The following is an 18,209-nucleotide window of genomic DNA, read 5'->3' on the forward strand; positions in this document are numbered from 1 at the left end:
GCAGGTAGCCTAGTGGTGGCAGGTAGCCTAGTGGTGGCAGGTAGCCTAGTGGTGGCAGGTAGTCTAGTGGTGGCAGGTAGCCTAGTGGTGGCAGGTAGCCTAGTGGTGGCTAGTGGTGGCAGGTAGTCTAGTGGTGGCAGGTAGCCTTGTGGTGGCAGGTAGCTAGTGGTGGCAGGTAGTAGTGGTGGCAGGTAGCCTAGTGGTGGCAGGTAGTCTAGTGGTGGCAGGTAGCCTAGTGGTGGCAGGTAGCCCTAGCCTCGTGGTGGCAGGTAGTCTAGTGGTGGCAGGTAGTCTAGTGGTGGCAGGTAGCCTCGTGGTGGCAGGTAGCCTAGTGGTGGCAGGTAGCCTAGTGGTGGCAGGTAGCCTAGTGGTGGCAGGTAGCCTCGTGGTGGCAGGTAGCCTAGTGGTGGCAGGTAGCCTAGTGGTGGCAGATAGTCTAGTGGTGGCAGGTAGTCTAGTGGTGGCAGGTGCCTAGTGGTGGCAGGTAGTCTAGTGGTGGCAGGTAGTCTAGTGGTGGCAGGTAGCCTAGTGGTGGCAGGTAGCCTGGTGGCAGGTAGTGGTGGCAGGTAGCCTAGTGGTGGCAGGTAGTCTAGTGGTGGCAGGTAGCCTAGTGGTGGCAGGTAGCCTGGCAGTGGTGGCAGGTAGCCTAGTGGTGGCAGGTAGCCTAGTGGTGGCAGGTAGCCTAGTGGTGGTGGCAGTAGTGGTAGCCTAGTGGTGGCAGGTAGCCTAGTGGTGGCAGGTAGCCTAGTGGTGGCAGGTAGCCTAGTGGTGGCAGGTAGTCTAGTAGTGGCAGGTAGTCTAGTGGTGGCAGGTAGCCTAGTGGTGGCAGGTAGCCTAGTGGTCGCAGGTAGTCTAGTCGTGGCAGGTAGCCTAGTGGTGGCAGGTAGCCTAGTGGTTAGAGTGCTGGCCTAATAACTGGAAGCTTACAAGATCAAATCCCTGAGCTGACAAGGTAAAAATCTATTGTTCTGACCCCGAACTAGGCACTGTTCCTAGCCTGTCATTGAAAAAAAGAATTTGTTCTTAACTGACTTGCCTGGTAAAATAAAAATGTGAGGATCAACGAAGTGCTGCTAACCCAGCCCAAAGCCTAAACTCAACTAGGGGACAGTATTTCATTTTCAGAGCAATGAAGCACAAAGGACAACAACATGCCCAGTCACTTTAGTGCTGCTTTGACATTGCGACAATAAACACATTTTCGCTTCAGTACCCCTATGCCAAGGCTGGCATGACAACAATGACTTTGGGTGTGGAACAGCGCCCGAGGCTACCATAAGATCATGTTTAATGTTTTTCCACCCTGATTCAAAAACATGCCAACAACCTTGAGCCTAACAAAGTTGAAGTTCATGTTCAGTTCTGCCCTGGAGTTTGGTTTGTCAGAGGTGAACTGCTTGGCATTTTTAAAACGTAGATGTATCACTTTTTCTGTGATTTACACTAGTAACAAAGACACATACAAAGGGGATATGCACATCCCAAACACACTAACCTTCAGAAAAACCTGTTCTGGGCAAAACAAACTGTAGCTAAAGAAATAAAAGGCCTGCCCGCAGTCCAATGCTTCTCTACAGTGATGTATTTCTGCCCACAGTCCAATGCTTCTCTACAGTGATGTATTTCTGCCCGCAGTCCAATGCTTCTCTACAGTGATGTATTTCTGCCCGCAGTCCAATGCTTCTCTACAGTGATGTGTTTCTGCCCACAGTCCAATGCTTCTCTACAGTGATGTGTTTCTGCCCACAGTCCAATGCTTCTCTACAGTGATGTGTTTCTGCCCACAGTCCAATGCTTCTCTACAGTGATGTATTTCTGCCCACAGTCCAATGCTTCTCTACAGTGATGTATTTCTGCCCACAGTCCACAGTGATGTATTTCTGCCCACAGTCCAATGCTTCTCTACAGTGATGTATTTCTGCCCACAGTCCAATGCTTCTCTACAGTGATGTATTTCTGCCCGCAGTCCAATGCTTCTCTACAGTGATGTATTTCTGCCCACAGTCCAATGCTTCTCTACAGTGATGTGTTTCTGCCCACAGTCCAATGCTTCTCTACAGTGATGTATTTCTGCCCACAGTCCAATGCTTCTCTACAGTGATGTATTTCTGCCCACAGTCCAATGCTTCTCTACAGTGATGTATTTCTGCCCGCAGTCCAATGCTTCTCTACAGTGATGTATTTCTGCCCACAGTCCAATGCTTCTCTACAGTGATGTATTTCTGCCCACAGTCCAATGCTTCTCTACAGTGATGTATTTCTGCCCGCAGTCCAATGCTTCTCTACAGTGATGTATTTCTGCCCACAGTCCAATGCTTCTCTACAGTGATGTATTTCTGCCCACAGTCCAATGCTTCTCTACAGTGATGTATTTCTGCCCGCAGTCCAATGCTTCTCTACAGTGATGTATTTCTGCCCGCAGTCCAATGCTTCTCTACAGTGATGTATTTCTGCCCACAGTCCAATGCTTCTCTACAGTGATGTGTTTCTGCCCACAACAAAGATACATGTAAAAGAAGACAAAGGACCCAGGCTCCTGGCTGTCAACACAGCCTGGGTTCAATAGAGAGAGAGAGAGTTAAACTAAACATTATGGAAATGAACTGAACTGCAATTACATTGAACTAGATTTAATCATTGTTATTTCCTCCACTCTCTGATCAGTTTACAATATCCTTGTCCCCAGGGGAAAGAACTGCCTATCTAAGTGGGTCTGTATTGCAAAGACTTGGGACATACTGTCTTACTTAGCCCTGCTCTTCAATCTTTTCAACCTCCCCAGTCCTGGTGAAAGAGTGATGGTCCAGAGAAAGCTCAGTGAGACAGACAGAGGGCAGAGTGTCTGCGGGTTTTCGCTCCTTCCTTGTACTTCATTGATGAATTAATTCACTGATTAGTAAGGAACTCCCCCCAGCTGGTTGTCTAGGGCTTAATTGAAAGGAAAAAACTAAATCCTGCAGAAACTAGGCCCTCCATGGAATGAGTTGGACACCCTGCGCTAGTGTGAGTGTGTGTGCGTGAGAGAGACAGACATAGATAAAGGAGGACACACACCCAGACTCATTGGGCCCTATTGTTCCACCAGAATGTCTACCTCTCTTGTGATTTGCCTGTACTGTTTGATCACCGCCCTGGACTCACAGACAGACAGACAGACAGACAGACAGTGTCTTGATACTGATCAGCCAGACAGACAAGTCTGTAAATCTCAGACTGCCAGAATCAGCCTTCAACCATTAACTGCATGGTCTTACACAATATGTGCACCTCTTCCTGTACAAGCCCAGGCCAATGAAAGATCACCGCTCCTCTGGAAACGTGTTCTACTCACCAACGACATTAAAAGACACAATTCTCTCACAGGTCAGTCTGGTCAAAGCAAACAATAATTTGTGTGTCCTTCTATGCTGCTGGTGGCTAACCAAAAATCCTGGCCGTTTTACAGTGTGTTCCAGAAACATGGGGTTGCCTTGCTAATGCTGACAACATGGTTATTGGCAAAACAAGCTCTGTTGCCATGTGGGCATAGCAACCCTTCATGTAAGGCAGGAGCAGAGCAGGGCTCTCTAGACAGAAGACATCTATGGATACACATATTTCAGTAGAATAGGAATAAAGAAACAAACAATAGGATGTGTCAATATTTTAAGTGAGAGATCTGCTAGGTACTTTCAGTAGGCCTATATATCCCACCAGTCGTCAACTGTAAATATAATTTATTTGAGTTGATACCTGCGCACTGTCCCTGGCTGCCCTATAATACTCCATTCAATGTATACTCTTGTTCAATGTTCAGTCTTCCTCACACTCACCTCACTGTTCACTAGAAACCTTTTCTCTGTCAAATTAAAGGATTATGAGCATATTTAAGAACACAATTAGGCATGGTTTCAATTCTCAATGAGCCGAACTGCCTAACCTCATTAGCTAGTTTCCACTTGAGAAGCCCTGTAAAAATAGGATTAACTCAAAGGTTTTTTTCTCTTGTGTGGACAGAGGAGTGTGACAGGGAGACAAAGCTACTGTACCACTACCACAATCCCTGCTTGTATCCCACTGAGCCTGGCTAAGAGAGGAGAAAAATCTTCAGAAATCTACAGAATAAAGCACCATTGGCCTAGGCTCACAGCCTACTGGCACTACCCAGCTAGGACATTCAGTTCCTTGGAACATGTGGGTGCTTATGTTTTTGGTTTCCCATTGGTTCTGGGCACAAAGCTATACGATTCCTGACTGGTAAAATCAACAACAACAAAAAATGTAAGTTGCAGGGAGGTTTTGAGAATGTTTTACTATGGTTCCCTGAAAGTTTTCCTGAGAGGTTTTATGATTCATTTCCTTAGGTATTAATCATGCAAACATTTTTATTGTGGCACAGCATCAGTGAGAATTGAACCTATGATCTTTTCCCTGTCCATGGAATTAGTTCACTGTGCCACCAGGATGGAGCTAACGTGACATGTTTTTTTAACTGATACAAAGCTGTTCATTTTCATCTATTCAAACAGACCCCCTTTCAAAGGAAACAAGCATTTGGTGTGTGTGGCCAACACACCTGAACAGACTTAACAAGATAGAGGCTAGAGAGAGTTTTGTTGACGCTGAGAACGGAATTTATGTTTTATATAGCATTCTTAGAATGTTCTTCGAACGTTACTAATGTTTTCTTGTTTTTTTTAGAAAGTCTTAATGTGCTGAGAACATGACTTTAAATAGAACCATGAAGAAACCTTCAGAAAACGTTATGTAGCAGTACTGAAATTCCCACAGAAGTATGTTGTTTTTTAACATTCTCTGAACGTTCTGAGAACATTACTTTAAATAGAACCATGAGAAAACATGTAGAAAATGTTATGCTGAAGTACTGAAATTACCACCTAAGAATCATATGGTTCTCAGAACTTTCTGTGCTAGCTGGGTATCATGCACCATTCCCAGAACATTGTGGGATGGTTGTATACAAGATAAGCATAGGACAACCAAGCTCTCACCAAGTTCGAAGATATATTGTTCCAGAACATTATGTGCTAGCTGGGTAGTGGATAGGGGCCTTTATTTGTGTGCAGCCTGATAAGAAAAGATTTTTCATTTATATGCTTGAGAGTTGGGGCGGCAGGGTAGCCTAGTAGTTAGAGTGTTGGACTAGTAACCGGAAAGTTGCAAGTTCAAACCCCCGAGCTGACAAGGTACAAATCTGTCATTCTGCCCTTGAACAGGCAGTTAACCCACTGTTCCTAGGCCGTCATTGAAAATAAGAATTTGTTCTTAACTGACTTGCCTAGTTAAATAAAGGTACAATAAAAAGCTCAATATGCAAGGCTGTGCTTGTCTGTCTGTAAAGCCTGGGGCTGGTGAATTCAGGGCTATGAGTTCACCGGTTCAAACTGTGCTAACTGTACCCTCAGGAAGCAAATACTGATCAGTCTTCCTGATTGTAGCCCAGCCAAACACATTACCAACCAACGTTGATGGATGGATTCATATTTCATTAACGGAGGGAGGAGAATGTAGCCGCATGGGAGAGGAGAAAAAACCTAGATGTAGAATACAGGTTTTATGTGGTTAAAAGAGTGGCTTCAAATTCAGAAAAGGCCTGGGGGCACTCACTCATCCATCTGCCCACGCCCTCCCCCGTCTCTACCCTTCATGCCCCTAACAGGGCTGTGTCCCCCGACCCTCCCTCCTCCCTTCCCATTACCCTCGCATCTGGCCCACCCCCTCAGAGTGATAACAATCTCTCCTAATCCCCTGTGAGAGTAGTGACCTGCTGACCTCCCCCTGCCCCCTCCTCCCTCCCCTCCCTGTATCTCCGGTACAGATCAGTCAAAGCTCACCTCTTGCATGGGCAGCAACATCAGCTTTTACACGCACAATCCTGACTGAGATACAGGGCCTGACAGACAAACAGACAGGAGGAGACTGTGTGTGTATGGCTGCACTGTGGCTTGTGCTGCAACACCTAGAGATAGGAGTGGATGGGGGACGGGAGAGGGGAGTGCTGATAAATGAAGGTTAAATAAATAAAAATCTCAGTTTCAGATCATTGTCTTACACTGTCCTGATTGGTTGGGAGGTTAGGTTATTCAGGGAAGCCATTAATAACCATTTAAATGTTGTGTTGACACATTCCTTGTTAGGGTAAATCCCTGCCCAAGGGGTGATGCTATGCACCCATGGTTTTATAACCTCTGACCCTGGCTCCTTGCCGTAGACTACACTAACAGGTTCAGCCAATGACAGACAAGGTAGTTTTCAGCAGCAGACAGAGGGTCTGTAGGGGGAGAGGAGAGGAGACGGTCTGTGGGGGTGAATTGTTAGATACTACTGCACTGTTGTATTTCTCTACACCCGCAATAACATCTGATAAATATATGTATGCGACCAATAAAATGTGATTGGATTTAGGGGGAGAAGAGAGGACAAGGACTGTGGGGGAGAGGAGGTCTGTGGGATGAGAGGAGAAGGTCTGTGGGGGAGAGGAGGTCTGTGGGATGAGAGGAGAAGGTCTACAGGGGGAGGTCTGTGCGATGAGAGGAGAAGGTCTGCAGGGAGAGGAGGTCTGTGGGATGAGAGGAGAAGGTCTGCGGGGGGAGAGGAGGTCTGTGCGATGAGAGGAGAAGGTCTACAGGGGGAGGTCTGTGCGATGAGAGGAGAAGGTCTGCAGGGGAGAGGAGGTCTGTGGGATGAGAGGAGAAGGTCTGCGGGGGAGAGGAGGTCTGTGCGATGAGAGGAGAAGGTCTACGGGGGGGGGTCTGTGCGATGAGAGGAGAAGGTCTGCAGGGGAGAGGAGGTCTGTGCGATGAGAGGAGAGGTCTGCGGGCGAAGAGGAGAGGACATTCCTTTACATTGATCTGAGACTAGGCAACACACAGTGATCTGACACACATACTGTATAAAGGGATGCAGATGCACACACACACACACACACACACACACACACACACACACACACACACACACTAAGAGATCTAACATAGAGACATTAGCTATAAAGACAGTGTATGATCTCAGAGTCCTAAAAATAATTCAGCCATATGATTTGAGCTGGCTTGTCAGAGATGAGTGCTACTGTCTGGCAGGGAGTCAGCACCAGCCAACGGAGAGGACTGTGGGTATATTTATCTTTTGCACCACAGGAACACAACAGCAGGACATGACAGGTTCAAACGGATCAAACAACCACTAACACACAGTTAGACGCACACACATACAGTAGACGCACACACTTACTGTCGACGCACACATTTACTGTAGACGCACACACTTACTGTAGACGCACACACTTACTGTAGACGCACACACTTACTGTAGACGCACACACATACTGTAGACGCACACACTTACTGTAGACGCACACACTTACTGTAGACGCACACACTTACTGTAGACGCACACACTTACTGTAGACGCACACATTTACTGTAGACGCACACACTTACTGTAGAAGCACACACTTACTGTAGACGCACACACATACTGTAAGCACACACTTACTACATGCACAGAGAGCAGGAGCACTACCATGAGAGGCAGACAGTCTCCCTTTCTGCTCATCTCACATAGCCAGGCAGATTACATTGATTGAACTTGATTCATCAGTGTGAAAATAACGAAGCAAAGCCCCGATTAGCTTGAGAATAATTCATATTGACAGCAGCTTGAACTGCAGCACAGATCCAGATCTGGGTCAGTGCTCTCCGCTCAGATGTTGAATGCTCTTGGAATGGTCCACTAACCATCTAGTCTACTACATTTGAACTATACAGTATATAACATTTCCATTGGTAAGAAAACTCTACTTCACTACCAGTCCAATGATTGGAGATGCCAAGAGAGGAGATGGGGGAAGTACGGTTTTACAAATGAGGGATGATCAAAGGAGATCCCATCCCCTAGAGAAGGAGGAGCCCCATTAGCCCATTCTGGCAAGGAGAGTTCCATTCTCACACATGGGTGGGTGTCTCTCACGTCTCCTGTCAAAGCCCCTCTCCCCCCTCCTCTTTCTGTGGTGGCTGAATTGAAAGAGTGAACATATTTAACCTTTATTTAACTAGGCAAGTCAGTTAAGAACAAATTCCTATTTACAATGACGGCCTACCCCGGCCAAACCCGGACGAAGCTGGGCAAATTGTGCGCCGCCATATGGGACTCCCAATCATTGCCGGATGTGATACAGCCTGGATAAAATAATGTCAAAAGTGAGACTCGGTCTTTCATTACACTCCTGGTTAAATGCAACCTAGCTGGCCTACCTGCCTCTCCTCTTATCTGGGTTGATACCTCTGGGAAACCATTGGGCTTTAACCAAGACACTGCATTGTCATTGTAATCAAACCAACAAAAACATCTAGAGATTCTTTCTTGTTTCTTACAGGGCAATCCAACACTTCCTAATCTGCAACTTCCTCTCTCCACACGCACACACGCACATACACATACACACTGGTAAAACTGGTAATGCTGGTACTGCTTGTGCTACTGGTAATACTGGTACTACTGGTACTATCAGTAATACTGGTGCTATTGGTAATACTGGTACTACAGGTAATACTGCTATGACAGGTACTACAGGTAATACTGGTACAACTGGTACTACAGGTAATACTGGTACTACTGGTACTATTGGTAATACTGGTACTACTGGTGCTACTGGTGCTACTGGTAATACTGGTACAACTGGTACTACAGGTAATACTGGTACTACTGGTACTATTGGTAATACTGGTGCTACTGGTGCTACTGGTACAACTGGTACTACAGGTAATACTGGTACTACTGGTACTATTGGTAATACTGGTGCTACTGGTAATACTGGTGCTACCAGTGCTACTGGTGCTACTGGTAATACTGGTGCTACCAGTGCTACTGGTGCTACTGGTAATACTGGTGCGACTGGTACTACTGGTAATACTGGTGCTACAGGTGCTACTGGTACTACTGGTGCTACTGGAAATACTGGTACCACTGGTAATACTGGTACTACTGGTACTATTGGAAATACTGGTGCTATTGGTAATACTGGTGCTACTGGTATAACTGGTGCTACTGAAAGTACAGGGTCTTTTGGTGCTACTGGTGCTACTGATACTACTGGGTCTTTTGGTGCTCCTGGTACTATTGGTAATACTGGTGCTACTGGTGCTACTGGTAATACTGGTACTACGGGTGCTACTGGTAATACTGGTGCTACTGCTACTACTGGTAATACTGGTGCTACTGGTAATACTGGTGCTACTGGTAATACTGGTGCTACTGGAAAACTGGTAATACTGGTAATACTGGTGCTACTGGTAGTACTAGTACTACTGGTATTACTGGTAATACTGGCGCTACTGGTACTACTGGTACTACTGGTAATACTTGTGCTACCATTGCTACTGGTAATACTGGTGCTACCAGTGTTACTGGTGCTACTGGTAATACTGGTGCTACTGTTACTACTGGTAACACTGGCGCTACTGGTATTACTGGTAATACTGGTGCTATTGGTAATACTGGTGCTACTGGTACTATTGGTAATACTGGTGCTATTGGTTATACTGGTGCTACTGGTATAACTGGTGCTACTGAAACTACAGGGTCTTTTGGTGCTACTGGTGCTACTGATACTACTGGGTCTTTTGGTGCTCCTGGTACTATTGGTAATACTGGTGCTACTGGTGCTACTGGTAATACTGGTACTACGGGTGCTACTGGTAATACTGGTGCTACTGCTACTACTGGTAATACTGGTGCTACTGGTAATACTGGTGCTACTGGTAATACTGGTGCTACTGGAAAACTGGTAATACTGGTAATACTGGTGCTACTGGTAGTACTAGTACTACTGGTATTACTGGTAATACTGGCGCTACTGGTACTACTGGTACTACTGGTAATACTTGTGCTACCATTGCTACTGGTAATACTGGTGCTACCAGTGTTACTGGTGCTACTGGTAATACTGGTGCTACTGTTACTACTGGTAACACTGGCGCTACTGGTATTACTGGTAATACTGGTGCTATTGGTAATACTGGTGCTACTGGTAATACTGGTACTACTGGTGCTACTGGTGCTACTGGTAATACTGGTGCTACTGGTAATACTGGTACTACTGGTGCTACTGGTAATACTGGTATTACTGGTAATACTGGTGCTATTGGTAATACTGGTGCTACTGGTAATACTGGTGCTACTGGTAATACTGGTGCTACTGGTAATACTGGTGCTACTGGTAATACTGGTGCTACTAGTGCTACTGGTAATACTGGTGCTACTGGTGTTACTGGTAATACTGGTGCTACTGGTACTACTGGTGTTACTGGTTCCCGAGTGGCACAGCGGTCCCTGGTTTGAATCTAGGCTGTATCACAACCGGCCGTGATCGGGAGTCCCATAAGGCGGTGCACAACTGGCCCAGCGTCGTCCGGGTGTGGCCCGGGTAGGCCGTCATTGTAAATAAGAATTAGTTCTTAACTGACTTGCCTAGTTAAATAAATAAATACTGGTAATACTGGTACTACTGGGAATCATGCCTGCTGATGGCTGCTCCACTGAGTGTCAAATCTCACACGTTCCTCGCCTCCCAAAAAGTCCCACAAGGGGGAGGGGGGCAGTGTGTGGAAATGTGTGTGTGACAGAGAGAACAAAACACTCAGGGAAGAGGGACCCCTTATGCCACTCACTCTGAATTCAGCCATGTCAAAGATCACTCATTGAGACCAAAGTGCCTAGTCTCTGATGAACTGTAAATCGAGAGCAACTGTCCTGTACCAATCAATATTTAATAAGGTAACAATTACGTTATATGAAGTATTAAAAACCAAAGGGTTGTTCACAGAGTATTGCTTTGACACTGAAATTGATGTAAAATTGAATAGTTGCAGCCTTGATGTAAACGTCCTTAGCCAGGCCAGTGCTACATTATTGTCTCTGTCTGGAATGCTAGCCTAATGGAACAGATAACCAGCCAGCCAGACAGACAGCCAGCCAGTCAGACAACCAGCCAGCCAGTCAGACAACCAGACAGCCAGTCAGACAGCCAGCCAGTCAGACAACCAGCCAGCCAGCCAGTCAGACAACCAGCCAGCCAATCAGACAGCCAGCCAGTCAGACAATCAGTGACAGAGTCATCAACAGAGTCAACAGCATCACAGCATTGGTATTTTTTGGAATACTTTTGGAATGTGTTTGTGTCCCAAATGGCACCCTGTTCTGTGGGCAGGGCCCAATAGGGCTATGGTCAAAAGTAGTGCACTAAATCAGGAATATGGTGTCCTTTTTAAATCCAAAACAGTGTCTATTTTATGTGACAAAATAACAATTGTGATAACCAGCCATTCAGCAGCAGGCTAACCCCTATCTCTCTCTCGCTCTCCCTGTAATGTTTCAGTCAACCCAGTGCCTGAAATTGTTACAATAATCAGAGCAAAATCCTGATGCAGAAATAGCTTTTATTTGACTTCTAAAATTAGAATTAAACTTCGATAAAGATTAGGATGTGTCCTGCTAATCTCAAACTCTTGGTCTCAATGTGTTAGCCAGCATTAGACTATGGCAGTAAATCACCACTGTCTCAGTGTTAGATTAATATTATTTATTAAATATTCATGCATGCTGCTCCATTTCAACCTCCCATATGGCCTCTGTTGTCCCTTCCTATACCCCCTGGCGCACGGACTCACACGCACACATGCATGTGCACGCGCACACACACACACACACACACACACACACACACACACACACACACACACACACACACACACACACACACACACACACACACACACACACACACACACACACACACACACACACACACACACACACACAGGCCTCAAGGGTGACTGCAATCAAAGAGGACAGACAGACAGGCAACACTCTTCCTACTGCACTATCAAAAGCCCATACTGCTTTGGGCTATGTTATGTGTGCTTTTTACTGTGCATCTCAATGGAAAAAATCTGTGAGCAGAGCAGGCATCAGGGGGATAAAGTCAAGCAAAGTCTGGAAATGAAAGAGATTAACATCAAAGGAATTACGATGCACCGTAAAAGACCACTGGGATGGTGTGTGTGTGTGTGTGTGTGTGTGTGTGTGTGTGTGTGTGTGTGTGTGTGTGTGTGTGTGTGTGTGTGTGTGTGTGTGTGTGTGTGTGTGTGTGTGTGTGTGTGACAGGGGTGGGAGCTGCGAGATTTAATTGTATTTTTTTTTTTTTTTTTACATTTTCCCCACACAGTATTTAGTACATACATCATGACATGACATCACTGTTTGCTGCCCATTAAGCTCGTCAACCTCCCAAATGATGTTCCTCTTTCATTCAATTTCTGCAATTTGAAGACCGAATGAGACATGACTGAATTGAGACCAATGTTCCCTCTAATTATTTTTGGCACTGAGCAAATTTCAGGTCTGCTGAGAGCAAACTTGAACATTGTGAAAATTCTGTGCAACTTTCAGCATGTGTTTACTGTGAACACTGAGGCTGTACCTGTTTTAAGTTACAGTTAACAGTGGCCATGTAGGCTATTGTGGATATTTCATCCTAATGTAGCACTACAGTACCAGAGTGGCCTACCATTTAAAAAATTGAGAAAATGCATCCCACAACATTTTTACATGGAAATTCTATCATTCAGCCTACAGTAGCAGCCAATGAGTGGTGTTCAATGTAGGCCTACATTCCATGAGACTTTTGGGGAAAAAACCATGCAGGGCTTGACATTAACCAGTTTATCCACTTGTCCTTCAGACAAGGTGACTGAAAATGTTGTGTTGTTTGATGCAAGAAACCACTTTACAAAATAAAATGCATTATTATTGCATACCATTATTACAGAGAATCATGCTACCCTCTGTCTATTGGCTACGTAGCTAAGTCAAGGCTGTCTCAAAATACAACACTGCCCCTTTAAGACAAAAAAAATACCTCTTTACCTGACTTGCTTTTTAGAGATGTTTAGAAATGAACAAGTTTTATTCTTGTAGGAAGCAATCCCTCCCCTATTGCTGACTGCAAATTATATATAACTGGGCTGATAACTCACTAACTAGCAAAGGATATGAACAAAATGTGCACACCTGGCAGCTGCCACTTTGATCTCAAAACAAGTGCATCTACTCACAACTGCTCATGCTGTAAACACAGTCCAGTTCAAAGTAAATTGTATTGATTCATATATGGCAATGATCTATTTGCATATAGGCCTACTGCAGCTCTGATTGTTTATGCCTCACCGGTCTATGTAAAGTATGGGCTTAGTAGTGCATGTCAATGCAATAGAATTCTACTCCAAAATCTCTTGCTTAGTTCACTTCGTTTCTGTATGTTGCATTAAAAGTGGATAATATTGCATTGATTCGATCACAATTGCCACAGTAAAGGGAAACATTTATAGTGTTAACAGGGAAAAATCTAAAATAGTGGTCACCGACTTTGTCTGAGTCAAGATCACTTTGAGTCAAAATTCAAGCCGACCTCTACCGCTCAGATTTGTTTTTAACATGACTTAAAAAATGTAAGCCTATGCAACATTAACCAATTAAAAACAGTACTGTAGCAATGACGTTTTTTGCAGTAAGCTATAGGCCCAATACATTATTATTGTATATTGTCTTTGCTTGAATTTTTCTGCAATAAATTGGTGGCGCAGTGGTCTAAGACACTATATCTCAGTGCTAGAGGCGTCACTACAGACACCCTGGTTCAAATCCAGGCTGTATCACAATCGGCTGTGTTTCCGAGTCCCATAGGGCGGTGCTCAATTGGCCCAGCGTGGTTAGGGTTTGGCCTGGGTAGGCCGTCATTGTAAATACAAATTTGTTCTTAACTGACTTGCCTAGTTAAGTTAATTTATTGTTGTTTGGGACATTAATTACATTTATATTTCAACATTTTAGGTAGGCTATATGATCCCACTGATAATAGATCCATTGTTGTATTATTTGTGAAGCACAGCTGAGTGAGGATACATTTCAATAATGAGCTTTTTATTTTGACTTTACTGGGCTGATGGTGCCTGCATTTAATAATCAGAATCGGTGGGTGGAGAGAGCAGCAGATTGAGGGTCCGCCTCAACATCCCTCCACTCTTCCTTTCCTCCACTGACACTGACCAAAAAGGGACACTGTCTTCCAGCTGTAGGCAAAACTTGTGTTGCACATCATTATTTCTGTCTCATGCACAACCTTATGTTGTTACTCTTATGAACAGAGAAAGTTAAATATTCCTTAATATTAAAAAAGACCCATGCCGCTAATAATAACAACAAAGCCAGCCTACAGATACAGTTTTCTATTCATTCATTACAGCTGCAGTGCTTGTTGTAGCGGAAATAGGAAGAACGCGTATTTTATGGCTTATAAAAGTTTTGAATACAAAATGTTGACAGTGCTGAGTAACAACTTAAACATGAACTCACTCATAAAAACAGCAGCTCTTTGCTGTATTCGTTGACAGTCTCTCTCTAGTCAAGGTTTTAAACATTTTGAAATCTCACAGTATCAACTTTGCTGTAGCTTTCTTTTATGCCTGCTACGTTACTGCAAACACGGTCATCTGTGCCATCCGATTGGCCAGCGATAGACATTATTCTATCATAGTCTTCTGCTGAAAAACATATGTGTTATGGCTTTACACCCCCTGATATATTGTAGAGAAAGAGTTACATGTCTATCAGAACACAAAGGGTGTTCTTTAATGGAAGCCTCTCCAACATAATCCAGGTAGAATCAGGTATTCCCCAGGTCAGCTGTTTAGGCCCCTTACATTTTCAGTTTTCACTAACAACTCACCACTGGCTTTGAGTAAAGCAGCTTAAAGGGAACATTGATTGTGACATAATGAGACACAATGAGACATGATTGAGTTGCGACATATTGAGGCACAATGAGACATGATTGAAATGAGACATAATGAGGCACAATGAGACATGATTGAGAACTATGATTTGTTCTTTACACTTTGGTTTCTCTTGCCTTAAGCAGAGATGACAGATTCACCTTCAGACAGTCAGGGAGAGACAAACCCTTATATGATATTTCATTAAGAGCTTTTATTCATTCTCTTGCTGCATTTAGTCATACTGTCTGTCTGTATGTCTGTCTGTCTGTCTGTCTGTCAACAGTAACCCTTCTATTCAATTGGTTTAAATGTGATGTAATAAAAAAATCTTTATGCAAGGGAAGTTGAAGGCAAGGAATGGATCCAAAGTTCTTAAAGATGAATTTCATTCATTTGACTGGTAGAAAGAGTTGCATGGACTCCTGCTGCTTCTAATATGAGCTTTTGTATCAAAGAATCTCCTACTCTTACACAAGGACTGACTGGCAATGAATTCAAATGGACATTCTTACATAATTAAACATGCATGTGCACAAATTGGTGTGTATAACCCCTTCCATAAATGTTTGACCCATGTACAAAATGTCACAGCCATTGCATCAGAAGGCATAGAATGTGGCCCGTAGCAGAACAATAAACGGTAGTGATCACATGACTTCAGGGTTGGCCAGTTAGAATAGACACTGGACTTTGGTCGCATGGATTCCTTCTTAGGAACCCTCAAATCCCTCATATCAGTTAGTTACCATTAACATCACAGACAGAAGCCAGACAACGCCACTTTATTGGCTGTCACTAAGCAGGCAGGATGTGTCCTGCCTTATTATTGATTTCCGACCACTGAGGCCGAATATGCTCTAGTATTTTTCAGAGCACAGAGAGGGATTGAATCTAGTTGTGGTAGTAATTGATGCAGTTGGGAGCAGCTAATGAGTAATAATGACCATTCACTGTGTCCAAATAAGCAGTATGAGACAACATAGGGATACCAGTACACATGAGCTTAAGTGGAATGAAGTCTGTATCAATCTCTCACCTGCTGTTGAATTTCTCTGGGTGCTTCTCTCTCATCAAGTGGAAGCGGTGAGCGATGGAGGCGTCCTATAGGGGAGACATAGAGCTGTATTAGGCTTTTACTGGGGCATTACCTTCCTCTTTTGTGATTGTGGTCCTGGGTCTGTGTGATCCTGGGTCTGTGTGATCCTGGGTCTGTGTGATCCTGGGTCTGTGTGATCCTGGGTCTGTGTGATCCTGGGTCTGTGTGATCCTGGGACTGCACTAGGCCTGATAACAGGCTCATAAAGTCACCACCTCAAATCAAATGTTATTTGTCACATGCGCCGAATACAATTCATTTATTTATTTTATTTAATCTTTATTTAACCAGGTGGCCAGTTGAGAACAAGTTCTTATTTACAACTGTGACCTGGCCAAGATAAAGCAAAGCAGTGCAACACAAACAACAACACAAGAGTTACACATAAACAAACCTACAGTCAATAACACAAAAGAAAAGAAAATTAGAAAAATCTATGTACAGTGTGTACAAATGTAGAAGATGTGCAGACTTTTCTGTGAAATGCTTGCTTACGAGCTTAAAAATAAAAGTCACTATATAGGAAAGCTGGGTTGGAACCCTTTTCCATCGGCGCCATCGTCAAACCTATCCTCCTGCCCACCCCTGTGTTGTGTGTTTGACCCCATCCCTGGAGGACCTCTGGGGGCAGGGGTAGACATAATCAGTCAAATGGCTCCAACACTAGGATGTGTGTTCTCCAGAGCCCGCCTCAGCTCTGCAATGACCTGAGGCCAGAATGAGCTCACTCATATTAGTCTTGTGCTATGGACATGGCACAGAGTGAGACATGACGACTGTCTAGGATTGAAAGCATTACAATAGATAAATAAGTGATTTTATCAGAAGGAGACAGGAGGCTTTCCGGTAATGGGCAGGTGGAGAGAGGACAGGGTATGGAGGAAATTGTTAAATGAGCAATGAACGTCATGTCCAAAAGAGAGAGAGACAACTGGCTTCCTAACAGTTGTGGTGATGGTGTTTATGAGAATGGTAACAAGACTGCAATGAAGATGGCAGTTATTTTGGTCATTTTTATCTGCTCCTAGAAATAAATCGACAAAGAACCTTTGGAAATTTCATCAGGTCAAACTTATTCTCAACAACGGAAAAAAAGTCCCTGTCACTAGTCACTGATGTTGTCCTGGTGACATTGCACAAATTGAAGCTAGAACACATTCTGCTAACACAAAGAAGGATTAAAGCAAAGGCAGTGTCAAGATAGAGAGACACGAGCGGGAGAAGAGAGAGGTAGAGAGACAGAGAAAGAGAGCCCTGGAGAGAGAGAAAGAAAGCGCCAGAGAAAAGACGTGGGAGGAGAGGAGACTGGAAAAGACCGGAAGGTATGGCAAGTCGCATCACCCTCAACTCTTTACCCTCCTCCCACTATCCACTGGAGCCTCTAACATCTCCGGGGCCCCCCATTAAACCTCTCCAGGGCCCTCCCTCCATCAAAACTAGCGTATGTCCCACGACATCAGCAACTATTGTGTCCCAAAATATCTCTGCACCTGCCAGCCTGGCATGGCTCAGTGGCTATGAACATGGAATCCATTTAAACAGGAACCTGGGGAAACAGGTGCTATTGGCAGTCTGGATGAACACCATGAACCATACACCAAATACTAGGCATAGTGATTAGAAGATGGGGGATGGGGGGAGTTGGTTTGTTGTTAACCTCTAGGCCTTGTGCCATGTTTAAAAAAGGGAGAGCGGTGGAAAGAAATCATGACATTTGATACATTGAAGGACTGCATGTTCTGTATCTGTATCTAGGGTGTACAGTGCCTTGCGAAAGTATTCGGCCCCCTTGAATTTTGAGACCTTTTGCCACATTTCAGGCTTCAAACATAAAGATATAAAACTGTATTTTTTTGTGAAGAATCAACAACAAGTGGGACACAATCATGAAGTGGAACGACATTTATTGGATATTTCAAACTTTTTTAACAAATCAAAAACTGAAAAATTGGGCGTGCAAAATTATTCAGCCCCCTTAAGTTAATACTTTGTAGCGCCACCTTTTGCTGCGATTACAGCTGTAAGTCGCTTGGGGTATGTCTCTATCAGTTTTGCACATCGAGAGACTGAAATTTTTTCCCATTTCTCCTTGCAAAATAGCTCGAGCTCAGTGAGGTTGGATGGAGAGCATTTGTGAACAGCAGTTTTCAGTTCTTTCCACAGATTCTAGATTGGATTCAGGTCTGGACTTTGACTTGGCCATTCTAACACCTAGATATGTTTATTTTTGAACCATTCCATTGTAGATTTTGCTTTATGTTTTGGATCATTGTCTTGTTGGA

General features: G+C 44.3%; 1 protein-coding gene across 10 annotated transcripts in view; it reads right to left on the reverse strand.

Annotated features, from left to right (window-relative positions):
- The window catches only part of LOC112225602 (diacylglycerol kinase beta), a 141,743-nt gene that overhangs the window by 24,299 nt on the left and 99,235 nt on the right, over positions 1-18,209 (reverse strand). For 9 of the 10 annotated variants that reach the window (XR_006080029.1, XR_006080030.1, XM_042306600.1 and 6 more), the window contains one exon: positions 15,868-15,932. Coding sequence is in view for 8 of the 10 variants with exons in the window: in XM_042306600.1 (XP_042162534.1) it covers positions 15,868-15,932 (65 nt within the window). In the remaining 2 variants the exon portion in view is untranslated. Of the gene's footprint in view, positions 1-6,441; positions 6,814-15,867; positions 15,933-18,209 lie in introns of those variants that run through there. The other variant, XM_042306604.1, reaches the window with a different exon arrangement.

The sequence above is a fragment of the Oncorhynchus tshawytscha genome, linkage group LG26 (genome assembly GCF_018296145.1).
Source record: "Oncorhynchus tshawytscha isolate Ot180627B linkage group LG26, Otsh_v2.0, whole genome shotgun sequence".
Classification (NCBI taxonomy): domain Eukaryota; kingdom Metazoa; phylum Chordata; class Actinopteri; order Salmoniformes; family Salmonidae; genus Oncorhynchus; species Oncorhynchus tshawytscha.